We start from the raw sequence: 13,853 nt of genomic DNA on the forward strand, positions 1-13,853 counted from the left end.
TGCACCCTCACATAATAATTGATATAACATATTAGCATTTTTAAAATTAAAAAAAAAACAAGTTTTTGTAGTTACTACAATTTGAATGATTTCTTTGGTGAAGCTGAACTTTGGTACAACCAACAGGAAAAAATGTGCCATATGCCAAACTGAAGGAGATAGAACTAGCTGCACTAGTTAAAGAAACCCAGTTGTTCTACCCATTCATAAAATGCGCACACTTGCACAACATGCATTATCAAAAGATCCTTCAGCGCCTTACACAGGGTAGAAACTTGGTTACGGTCAACAGTGACAGAAAAATCGGCTTGTTGGGCTTTGTATGATGAGTGTGCATAAAAAGAAGGTTCTGGAAGCTAAAAAGAAATTTTGTCAAAATTTAGCCAGAACTCTCGTAGACTAGTGCTGAAATAAGATTCAGCTAGGTTCGAATAGCATGGAAACTAATTATTTTCAGGATTTTCAAATAAAACCATTTTTTAAGAAAAAATGTTATCTTATTTTTATTTCCCCTGGAGAAAATCCTGGCAACACCTATGAGAGGGTAAGTATGAGTATTTTTTATCATGGAAATGTTTCTTATTTAGATAGGTTGCAAAGTAACTCATATCTAGGTAAAATTACATATTTTTTAAATTATTTTACAGGCATGGAATGATATTGGAATTATTGAACAGACTAATACTGAAGATGATCAAGCAATATCAGTAAAATTTCATGATTCTTCATTCCATTATCCATTCAGAATATCAAATGAACTAAACTATTCTATGGCAGCACTTAGTTCAGATGTTGTAGTCTTTGCTAGTGAAAAGGTGGATGAAAAACTTAGGTAATATGACAAAAAAAATGTTATGTGTCATTTGAAACTGAATTAATATCAATTCTCTTAGCAGTTAGTTATATTTCATAATTAAAAAAATCTGATGTAGATACCACATGACTTCCTTGTACGCTTATTAAATTACATATATACATTTTTTGCTGCCCTTCATTAAACCTTATTCCATTTAAAAGTGAGATACACTCCTAATTTTTTAATAAAGTGGACAGTTACACAATTGCTGAAATATTAGTTTTAATTAACATCAAATATTTATACAATTATTAATTCAACAACCTTACATGAAATATTAGGATAGATTAAAAGTCTCTTTATTACTTGTATTACTAGGTCAGTATTATTCGTATCTTCATGAGTTGCTGATTAACAAAAGTTTTAGTTTTAGTGTGTCGTATAAACAAAAGTTAATAATAAGTAAACTATTCCGTTTATTGAACTTCTGTACTCTGGTTACAAATGTTAATTTTAACCTTATGTTGTAAAATATTCAGTTTTTATTATTGGATTATTTGGTGAATAATCAAAAATGAAAAAGGAACAATCATACAGGAAAAAGATAGGTAGCATGAAGAAATATATCTAAAAAAACGACATTAAGATAAATATGAAGAGGAAGAAAATGTTAAGAACAAGGGAAGAATAAAAAAATTAAGAAAAGATGGTAAATATAAATAGAAGAAAGTGTTAAAACCAAAGAATAAATAAAAAGATTAAGAGACGATGATAAATATAAATAGGAAGAAAATGTTAAGATCAGAACAATTATATCAAACCAAGAGCGATTAAATGATTGGCAATAAAAACAAATAAACGAAATAACGATCAACTTTGACTTAGGGAGAATATTGTCCAACAATATCAGAGAAGTAATGAACTAAAAGATAAGAATTTTTTGCAGTTTATGAAAGATGGGTATGTATACCTCAGTGTATATGTTGTTCTTGTGAGGGTCTATTTTTCAGTCACTGTATTTAACCTTAATATAGATAAAATTAAGCTACAAAATCCAAAACTAATAAAATTCTAAATTATATATTTCAATTAATATTAAATAATCAGATTTTTCACCAAATCTATTACACGTACACATATGTAATAATACCTATTAAATTACATATACACATTTGAAAAGTACATAAAATTTTATTTCATTAGTAATTGCTGATTTAAAAAAAAATTTTGCTATTGAATTATTTATTGTAAATTTTTTTAAAAAAATCACAGGTTAATAATTATGTAATCAATATATTTAAATTAAACAAAAAAAGTTAAAAAAGTAAAATAAAAAAAGGAGGTAAAGTCTGATTTGAACTGATGTGCCTTCCCTTGTAAGATTCAAATATTTCATTAATTAAATTTGTTTTTGGCTATAACTCTGGAACCAATGATAATAAGTACCATAATACTTATGATATATCTTTAAAAAGCTGTCAATGAGGGCTTATTACTGCAGTTAAGAAAAAGTCCAAAATCCAAATTTTTGGGGATTTTGGGTTTTTTTTTTATACTTTTGGTTCAGTCGATTGTAAGTACGTACAGAAATCCCGCCAAAACTAGTCGAAATCTGAAAACTGAAGTCTTTCACAATCACAATGCTTTCTTTACTTTGTACAAGGAAGTAAAAATTGGTAAACTTTTAGAAAAAGGAAGTCATTAGCTTTCTTTTAATCATCCATGACCGTTTTATCAACTGATCAACAATGTTTTTCTAGGATTAGATCTGAACATGACAGGTGGTAGACTTTATTTCAACACTTGCTGAAGTTAATGCTTTTACTTAAAAATTTGATTAACACATCATTTGATCCTTCCTTCAAACTGAATTTCTTGCATTTCAACTTACCTAGATTACTAGCTGAATTAATCAAAACATACAATTATATTCAGTTTATACTATACAAAAAGTAAGGACAAATGTTTTAAAGTAGCTGAATTAATCAAAACATACAATTATATTCAGTTTATACTATACAAAAAGTAAGGACAAATGTTTTAAAGTAGGGATGGCAAATAAACCCACCATGTTAGTCTAATGGTGAACGCGTCTTCCCAAATCAGCTGATTTAGAAGTCGAGAGTTCCAGTGTTCAAGTCCTAGTAAAGTCAGTTATTTTTACACGGATTTGAATACTAGATCGTGGATACCGGTGTTCTTTGGTGGTTGGGTCTCAATTAACCACACATCTCATGAATGGTTGAACTGAGACTGTACAAGACTACACTTCATTTACACTCATACATATTATTTTCTGAAAGGTAATTACCGAAGGCTAAACAGGAAAAAAAAAGAAAGGGATGCCAAATAACGCTGCAAGCACAGATGTTTTCACTTACTGATGAGTATTCTAAAATGTTGGAAAAATCAAAAAAGTTCAAAAAATAAAATGTTTGCAAAAGTAAAAGTAGAAGATATATATTTAGTCTGTATGATATTCATTGTCAAGGAAATACCTTTGTAAGAATTGTATGTCATCGTTAATGTGCATATGGAAAAAAAAGTATGCTTTGTTTTAAGACTATAACCACATCACATTGTTTTTATGGAATAAAGAGCAGTACAGTATCCATTTGTTTTTCCATAATATGGTAATTTAATTTAATCATAAAAATACAGTGAAACAGGATCAATGAAGACTCAAATATACAACAATATGATAGCTATGTGCTACTAAGATTTATGACCACTCTCAAGAAATTAATAAAGTTACTATAATAGGCATGTACAGTAATAATGCTGCCACGCATGATTACTGCAAATATGATGCTCTATATTTGCTGTTTTATAATAAAAATTATGATTGTCGATAATATAAATTACAATGACTTGTTCAATGGCCTTATATTGATGCTCTTTGGGATGCATAAATGAATATAAATATTTTACATTGATGCATTTCAAATTAGGTATTATTCACTAATAGCCATATTAAACAAAAAGCAGTAATTGGCCACATTCTGTTTTATATTAGGAATATTATTAAATTAAATAATTCATTCCAGTAATAAAATATTAATTAAGAAACTTGGATTTTCAGTAATGATTGGATTCACTGTTTTCAAAACACTGTATGTCTAAAATAAACTACCTAAAACTTTTATACATGATTATATTACCTTTTCAGCTATTTAGGATGTCATCCATTAAAGAAGGGGATTGAATGGTTCACTGAATTACCAGAAGACGAAGAAGCTGTAGCTGTTACTGCTGGAATTGGATGGGTTGCAGTAGCTACAAGTATGCAGACTTTGCGTATATTTACTTTAGCTGGTAATCAAAGAGAAGTATTATCACTTCCGGGTCCTGTTGTTTGTCTTGGAGGATATAAGAACATTTTAGCTGCTACTTTTCATATGTCTTCAGGTAAATTACATTTTTTATTTTTTTGTTATGTTTCTTGCAGTATATGATATCAATTATTATTCTGTTTTAATAATTTTTAATTTTTGGAGATATGTAGTATTAGAAATTATTTTGCATCTGCATTTTTTTGAATTCTGTATGATACTAAATTGCTATATGATATTGAAATATCATACAGCACGTCCTTGAGATATTCCAGTTGTTAAATTATCAGCTTAATAACTACCTTAACCAGACCTTACACCTTTTTCATTTTATAAAAATTTAATTGATTACTTTTTTAAGCCTATATTTTGCAGTTGTTTGGATAATGTTATACGTTGTAACAGTGGAAAGAATGTCTATCTATACACAGCTTATGTCTAAACAGATTTCCAATTATCTGTAACCACCTTAACTGAAACCCACATCCAAAATGACCAAAATTATATTTAAAAAATTGTAAATGTTGAAAATTGTAATTTATGTAACTTAACAACAGGATAGTATAATAATAGCATTTTGCCTATTATATTTACTGAATATTAGAAATTACAGTTGACCGAAACCATAATGTTCTGTTACACAGTGCTGGTTACAGTTTATAAGCAAGATGTTTAAATTATTTTTCTGATAAATCATATGATTTTGCTTATTGAAAGCTTATGCCTCTTTCTCATGTCACTATAAATCATCTTAATAATTTAATATATAATAGTTTTGCTTCTATTTGCAGTTATTTGTAGACTATTTAAATCATTGTGTCATACCTATATATTTGTGTAATCAATGCATCATATTTATACCAGTTCTTGTCTACCTTTTGAGTTTTGCTGTTCACCTTGTGTTGCTGTTATTTCATTGTACATTGTAGTTTGTGCTTTGTATATCGGGAATATAGAGTTAATTATTTTCTATACTAGGATTAAAGTGATACTTTATATATCTATATATCATTTAAATATTAATGTTTTTTTTAACAGTTAAAAAATGAATGTAGACTGAAGAAGAGTTAGTAACAGTGAGATACTGTGTTGCATAGTGTTACTGTAAATTTTGGTGTCAATATTTCAACATTTTCAGATTGGATAAAAGTAAATAAAAATTTTAACAATACAGTAAAATGTTTAGCAGAAAAAAATAATGAAATCCTCTCAAACATGAAAACTAAATAAGATTTTGATGGTTTACACAATGAAGGGAAAAATGAATTACGTTATCTGGTGTTCTCTTTCAGGAAATAGCTAAACTGTTTGCAGAGAAAAATGTTCAGTGATGAATATAAACTTTACAGGTAGTTCTGGATGATGATATTTGTGAAAACCAAATATGAAGCTTGCAGTTAAGACTTTTGGAGAGATATTATCATCTGATGAAAATATAGCTAAACTTTTTGAAAACATTTTTAAAGAATTACAAAGTATTATGCAAGAGGATTTTTTTTTAATGTAGTTGAAATGGGGCAAACTTAAAATTCTTTCCAAGAAACCTGAATTGTAAAATCTGTTCCAGGCCATAAAATAAGCAAAGTCAGAATTACAGGAATAATATTTAGTAATCCTGGAAAATTTCACTTTCTATTAATCTGTATTTGCAAATCCTAAATCCTAATTCTAACATTAAAAATTATCACGAGTTCATTACCGGTGTATTACATAAGTTGATGAAGTGTTATTTTATGGGTGTCATCTAATTTATTTAAAATATGATGAGTAAATATTTTACTCATTGTTGAAAAGGTTTGGGCAGGGATTGGCTAAGAAAATAATTCTATTTTTGATAATGCAGCATATACACAAAATTTACTTACTGGTGATATTTTTCTGTAAAATTATTCCCATCCAATGTTAACACAGTTTATTAAGTAATTGATCAAAATGTTTTTTCTTGTTTGAACAACAAGATCATGAGTTATCACAGTACTTTATTTTACATAAATGTCACCAAAAAAAGAAAAAGCTGAGAAATTGTAATGTTTAAAGATAATATAATAAAATTATTTACTGGTTGTTCAGTGTTTAAGTCTTGATAGAAAATAACTCTTGCAACTCTTGAAAAGTCATGGAATATCAATTGAAGATGGTATTGATTTTGAAGAAACTTCTAATATTTTATAGTTAATAAGAGAAATTCCTTGGTGTGACAGCAGTGAGAGAAATAGAGTTGAATAATGGTTAGTTACTTGTTCTTCATTAGTAGTCACTAATGAAGAACAAGAGTTTACTGATAAAAAAATAATGGATGCCTTATTATGAACAGAAGAAATAGAAACTGTCACAGAGGTGGATAAAAATGTTTGAGTTGATGACAGAGTGACAGTTGAGGAGTTTACAAGTAAAGTACTTTGCTGTTTTCTTTAACACTTTAGTTTTACTTTAGATGTTGCACATTGAGATTTTCTTCATCAATACTTACTGTCATGGCAGATTATATTTGACAGGTTTGTTTAATAATAATAAATCATTGCCCTCTGATGTACTGTTAATTAAATACAGTAACATGACAATTACAAAACTGTAAAGGGAGACGAAAATTTAAAAGAAAATTCAATTTTTTTTTTAAACAAAATAATTTAAATAAAGTGTTTAGAATAAGTCTTGATTGCTGCTGCTTACAGGCATAACATTTTGACTAATATAAATTTAATGAAGTTTTCTGGACAATAAATCTTATTTCTTAGAGAATTTATATTTTACTGCTGATAACAGTGAATTCATGTTATCTAAAAATCAGTTTACTTTCTTTAATTTGTTTTGCTGGGAATCTATTGTTTTTTGTGTAATGTATCAAAAAAATTCTTATAAAAATCTTCAGATGATTTCTGTACAACTTGAAATTTATATTATAAAATTTCAATAGGCTTATTTTCTTTGGAATGTTTTCTCTAAAAATGTAGTGTTTTTCCTCTATTTCTTATTATCTGTTATAAAACATGTCGCTAGCATAATTCATAAAAAAAATAATGCTCAGTTCACACTAGCATTGCATTCAAGCCTATTAAACTAAATTTTAAAAGATACTGTTAAGTTTAGAAGATAAAAACAAGTTAAGTGATTTCATGATTTCTTTTAATAATATATGAAGGTAATTTACAGGCAAGAATTTTTTAGAAGTATTTTTGAGGTTTTTTCTCCAATGAAGCTGTACTGTATTTGTTGTGGTTGTTAGATGACAGAAAAATGTTATATTGTATAATTTATTCTTATATTAAATTTTTGATGAGTCTCTCAAGACTTCTGCAAAATGATGCTTTGTGGCTACACCAGGTCAAGTATGCTATAAATAGGTTAAAAAATTTCTGTTGTTATCCTCTAATATGGGTTGTATTTATTGTGTAATGCTATATTTGATTAGGGATTAAGATCACTCCCTTGGGCCTCAAGGTGTATTGGGATGGCTAGTTGGCTCACATATTCTATATCCTCAAGAAATAACATGTTTGTGAAATCAATGTTCTTCGACTATACAAATTGTGTTTATTGATAATTTGCACAATCAAATTTTTAATGTGAAGTTGATTTTTTTTTCACTTTCTTCAGAATATTTTTAATTTGGGCTTTTAAGTATTTACTGTTTACAATAGGGATTTTTTTAATTATCTTTTTCTGCTTGATGAACAAATTGCTTAGTAATAGTAGGTTTTTATGTCTTTCCTTTAACTATCCTTAAATATTAAAACAATTTATTGTAATATCATTGAGCAAACCTATAGAAACAAAAAATAAAAAAATTACTAATTCAAAATTAAAAAAGTATTAGTCAAATATTTTTGAACTGATACCTGTTCTGACTTCTGTATTCAGAAATATTCTTTATAATTTTCTATTACTTTGTGAATTTCTATTTTTGCACTTTACGTACTTCCATCAGTCCAGCTTATTCTAATCAATGGATCTCTGTTGACTAGAATAAACTTCCTTAATACATACTGTTTAACATTCTAAACTCAACAATTGCCTGACAAACTCCTCTTCCTTCTTTTTCACTAAAGAATTTATACTAATTTTAGAGTATGGAAACTTCCAAGTTATTAATATTTATTTTATTTTTAGGTATTGGTGGCCACCAATGGTTAGGTTATTCTTTATTAGAGGTGCGGCCAGCAGACATTTGTAAATTTATAATACCATCTCAGTCATTACCATTGAGTCCTGGTTCGACTCTCAAGTGGATGGGTTTCTCTGATTGCGGAGCTCTTTGCACTTCTGACTCTTCTGGTTTTGTGCGTTTACTTTCTTCAGCACAGGGATGGCATCCTATTTGCAATACTAGAAAAAATGTTTGTATACAGATGTATTAATATAAAATTTTGACTAGGAATCTTTCCAAAATGTTTATGATCTTTCACTTAGTTTCCTAAGTCCTTCTTCAGGTTAAAAATATTGAAGTTCCTTTAATCTTTTTAGTACCAAGCACCTAGCAAGTGAATTATCTCTAATTCTGCTGAAAGTGTTGTAGACATAATTTTAAATCTTTAGTCAAAATTAAATGTTCCTGGGCTCATAAATTATCAAAAAATTTCAAAACTTTAAACTTTATTAAGGCAGCTCTTCATACACAACTCTATGAAGTAGCAGTTTTGTTGTTTTTCAATTTTGGAGGTTATGTGTATGCATAATATGGAATTTGTTATTGGCTACCACTGAAAAGTGTAATTCATACAGTTTACATCAGTTACTTTTTTTAGGTAGTAATATTACTTAGTTTTACATAAAGATTAATAATACAATTTTTTTAGTTTTTGTGTTTCATGTGGTTATGCCAAAACTGCAATTAGATAATATTGAGAGGTGTTTAGTTTGGTTCAGATTAAAAAATATGTATAAATATATTTTTATTTGATTGATATAATGCTAATATTTCAGAAAGTTAATTCATTTTGATTGTCATAGGCATGTGCAGTTATTAATTTTGAATAAATACTACAATTTTTGTTTTCTACTTGATTCTTTTAACACAGGGAACTCTGAAATGGCTTGGCACTAAAAATGTTAATTTAATTTGTACAATTCCACCTTACTGTTACAGCTTTATCAACTACAGATTATTATTTGTGTACAGTTTCTTTTATTAAATCCAGAAAGTAGTGTAAAAAAAAATTCTTTATGTAATTAACAGAATACTGCTGGTATATATATATATATATATAATTAGAATTGTTTAATGTTAAAAAATTATTTTTTGTAAAGGTAGAAACACCATTTATAAAATTAATTGCAAGACCTTTTTGTAATATGACTTATATTAAAAATGTTCATAATAAAATTTTTAATTTTGTTTAAAAGGCTTAATGAAATTTAAATGACATTTCAATGTAAATAATTTTCAGATGTATTGTAATTATGTGGAGATGTGTGTTTACTGAAGGTCAGAAGTAATACGCTTCTGTTACAAAATTCTTCTTACCCTTCTGTGTAAATAAAAATCTTAAAAACTTACTAGAAGAAAATATCTACTTAGGAGGAGGTTGTCATTACTGAGGTATTCTATTCTAACACATGTCTGATTCCCTTATAATGTCACATTTTCTTACTTGTCTAACCTTTAAGGTACTTGTTTGATCCATAAGCTTGATACTGATTATCAACTTGTGTGAAATATCATGATTATTAAATAAATGCCTCACTACTTTCTTTTGAAGCTCATGTTTTTTCTCTCCTATTTTATCCTTTAGTTGATGTCCTCTAATTATTTAATTTATTTTAAATTACATTATAGTCAAATATTACACTTTGTTTCCTTTTTTTATTACAATGTGTTATTTTGTTAATTAATATTTTATTTTGCTTATAATAACTTTTACACTAACTGAATATTACATATTCACTGGCTTTTTACAAAATTCTGTGGGTAGTTGTTAATCATTTTGCAATTTAATTTATAGCAAGATTTTGGTTAGTAAGGGTTGTTTACATGATAAAATTAAATCATTAGTTCATTATTAGGTTCTTGTTCAGAAATAATTGAAAGTAATACTGAATCTCAGTTGTTAAATATGATTGACAGTAATAGTTGTACAATCTTCTCTGTAATTACTTGTGAGATATTATTGTGGGTTTATTAGGCACTGTAAGATTATGAATGGTTGTAGTCATCTTGACAAGTCATACCCAAAAATGACAGCCTTTATAAAAAATAAAAACATACCAACAATTTTGGTTAGAGAAATTGAAAAATGTTATGTTTTCCTAGTGCTTCTTTTAATAGGCAGAATATACTGTTGCACATCACCATACTAAGCCCACTGAAGTATTGATATTCCGTGCAAGTGAAATCTCTGTTAACCACAAAGACTGACTGTATAGTAAATATCATTACTCATAAGTGAAGTCAGTTCTGAATAATCCTTTTTCTTTACATCAGTTACAACAATATGAAAGACTGGGATAAGCACTCTAAAGCAGTAACTTAATGTACTTCTTTGTATTAAAAATCATTACATAATATGCACTGCTTTAGAAATTATGTTACTCATTAGAAAAGAGACATTTTTGATAGAAAATAAAACTGAAAATTTAAATTATATCTTCATATGATACATTATGTATAGAAATAAAGAATAATAGGAAAACTCACTGTTATTATGTAATTTTACATTAATGTTGTTTTCAGTTAAGTTTGGTATGTATGAATACAGAATTTTTTATTTTACAATAACCTACCGTATTAACATTTTTTATTACTTTTCTTCAATCTAAACTACATTTTATCTGTTAAATTTTAATATTAATGAGTAAATGTAATCAATTTGTATTAAACCATTAACTGCTGAATATAAACATACTCAGTTTTTTCTAAAAAAAACCCTTTATTTTATCCGTCATTAAGTATATAAAGCTATTACGTTTTATACATACAAAAAAATACATGGTTTTTGCATACATACATCTACTTTTACATCGTCTACTTTTTCCACATGTTCTGAAATAGCAGGCCCTACTTCATCATAACAAACATCTTCTGGCAAACTGTTTTTTAATGGATGGCCATTGGTGGTGAAGAAAAATTAACTTTTTTCTTCTCAGCAATGCTTCGTGGTATTTTTATTTCTTTACTCTTTTATCAGTGTTAATACAAGAGAAGACCCAAGATCAATTTGACTGATTTTATTATTGTTTGCAAGTCTGTATATTTTCCATGAATTTACTATAATAGAATTGACAGCTTTTGTAAACAGTGGCAACCACCATTTCTTTTCACGCACTCAAATTCTATAATTTCCAATACCATTGCTATGGAAATCAATGCCACCCATACTTTTAGTATATTCTATCATTAATGGCTAAGCTATCATGGTGTCTTCTTTCGTTTTGGCTGTATCTTTTTGTATTTGATAATATGCCATTGTTGTTACTGGCAACTGTCACCACTGTATTATCATTCCATCTAGCAGCTGTGAAATTTGTTTTTCCATCAAATGTACCTCTATTAATTTTTCTGCAGTTCTTTAAAACTGTTTAATGGGCAATTAGGAAGCCTGTTTTATTTGACAGTGCCAGACACAAGCCAGTTTTTTTTAGATCTACAAGTTTTTTGGTTTCTCCTTGCAACTGGATTTTTTAATATCAGTGTTCTTTCTCAGTATGCAAATGAATCTCAAATGTACCTGCTGTATCGGTTGTACTTGTAGGGGTCTCAGAAAATTCTCATCAATACCTTCTTTGTCAGTAAGATCATCAACTTTAGGTGGAATGTAGGTTGCATCGCTGGCAGTTGCTTGTGAACTTCAATGGTTTTTCAAAATTTCCACATTTTAACAAATTCTTAGACTTCAGTAAAACAAAATTAATACTTTTAAATATATTGTATGGGTATTACAAATTAAACAGTATTTCACTAACATATGAAATTGACTGAGCACATAGTTGTAGAAACTAAACATCTTATAAAATTAGTAAAATCAAATTCTTCACTCCATAAACCCAAAGATGTGTAATCGCAGCATTATTTTTAATAACCGGTATTCATTATCAATTTTCAAAATAAACAATTTTTTATGAGTTGATGAATAAAAGCAACTCTTAAATAAGCAAATGAAATATTTTTAACAAGCATATTGCTGTCTTGCTGCCTTATACAAAAGGGGGTTACACGATCTCGTAAAGTACTTTACCTTTCTTTTTCCTGTTTAGCCTCCGGTAACTACCGTTTAGATAATTCTTCAGAGTTTGATATGTATGAGTGTAAATGAAGTGTTAGTCTTGATCTCGTAAAGTACTGTAAGTTGATATACAAATAAACTCTTAATTAAAAACATATTACCGTACAATCTTTGTATGTTAATTGGTTAAAGAAAGAAAAAATGTTGAGATGCATTCTGTTTGTATAAAACTTGCAGGGCAGTGTTGAGACTATAAATACAAAGATTTATTTGGAAAATATCTTTGCGTAGTTAGAAGGGCCAAACTAAAAATCAGTGGCTTCTAATGTTTTGTCAACCTTTTATAATATTAGCCCAAAAGGAAAAAGCCACATATTGTTTTATGCTTAGTGGGCCAAAGTAAACATTGGCCCTTCTAGCACAAAGCTACAGGATTGGTTTTTTAGTAATCTTAATAATATTTCCAACTTTGTATGAGTTTTTCTGTTGAATGATTTCAAGCTTGTACAAATTTGATCTTTTTTTTTAGGTAAAAGGAAAATCTGATCATTATTTTGTTCTGGGTGTTAATGAGATTTTTCAAACAATTAAAGTTATTTTATGTAAAGGATCTGATTACCCGCCTGTTATTCCAGTTCCATATATGACAGAACTTCCTTGGAAGGTAATGAACTTATCTATAAAAAAATACCTCTTTTTTTTTAGTTTTTTGTACTTTCAATTTAGTTAAGGTTATCTGAGAACAGATTATTAGTATTGTTTGCAATAATAAGCAATATATAATTTAATGTATTTCACTCACTATCTGTTATTTTTGTGATCATTTTGTTGATAAAATATTAATATTGATAATTGTTGATTTATGTTTACATAAAAGTTTGTTAATTTTGTGACTTAGTTGTTGATTATGAATATTGGATGTTCAAATTTTCTGAGTTGAAATATCTTCATCTTATACCTTGAAACTTCATGCATAAATTAACCTAGTTCTTCTTCATATTATGTGATTAAAAGAAGACCTAGCTTTACCCAGATGACACCTCAAATAGTTAAGTTTTATGTGCAATCCTGGTTAGAAAATAGAATCCTTGGAATAATTCCATAGCTACAAAAAGTTGCTACCCCATTGAGCCCCAACAAAATAACTGGGTATTAGAAGGTGCCAGTTTGTATCAACTAAAGGAAAAGGATTAAAGAATATGTTAAGGGGAGGGAAGAAGATAACAACCACAAAGTGATTGTTCCTGATCACGGAAGTTGTTAATCATCCCTATGACCTATAACTTGAATTGCCATATCTAGTTCTTTGTCTAGAGATAGCAAGGTAACAAAAAAAACCTTTCAGCTATTATTCTTTGTTAATGTTGTAAGACATCATTACAGGAAAGATTGTTTCATTAACAAATTTTGTGTTATTTTTGCCTCTTGGGTATTTTCATTATGCTGACGTTTTTTCTACATCTAAGTATTCAGTTTACTTGCTTACAAGCAAGGAAACCCTTATGTATTGAGCAATATCTGTAAAATCTAGGAGATAATGGTAGAAACCAGTAATTTTGGATCAGCAGA

At 28.1% G+C, this 13,853-nt stretch overlaps 1 protein-coding gene across 2 annotated transcripts in view; it reads left to right on the forward strand.

Annotated features, from left to right (window-relative positions):
• Ctf4 (Chromosome transmission fidelity 4) overlaps positions 1-13,853 on the forward strand; it is a 92,978-nt gene that overhangs the window by 58,033 nt on the left and 21,092 nt on the right. For both annotated transcript variants that reach the window (XM_075357015.1, XM_075357016.1), the window contains exons 10-13: positions 648-832; positions 3,966-4,204; positions 8,236-8,462; positions 12,814-12,948. In XM_075357015.1, the coding sequence (XP_075213130.1) occupies positions 648-832; positions 3,966-4,204; positions 8,236-8,462; positions 12,814-12,948 (786 nt within the window). The remainder of the gene's footprint in view (positions 1-647; positions 833-3,965; positions 4,205-8,235; positions 8,463-12,813; positions 12,949-13,853) is intronic.

The sequence above is a fragment of the Lycorma delicatula genome, chromosome 2, assembly GCF_047948215.1.
Source record: "Lycorma delicatula isolate Av1 chromosome 2, ASM4794821v1, whole genome shotgun sequence".
In the NCBI taxonomy this organism is placed as follows: Eukaryota; Metazoa; Arthropoda; class Insecta; order Hemiptera; family Fulgoridae; genus Lycorma; species Lycorma delicatula.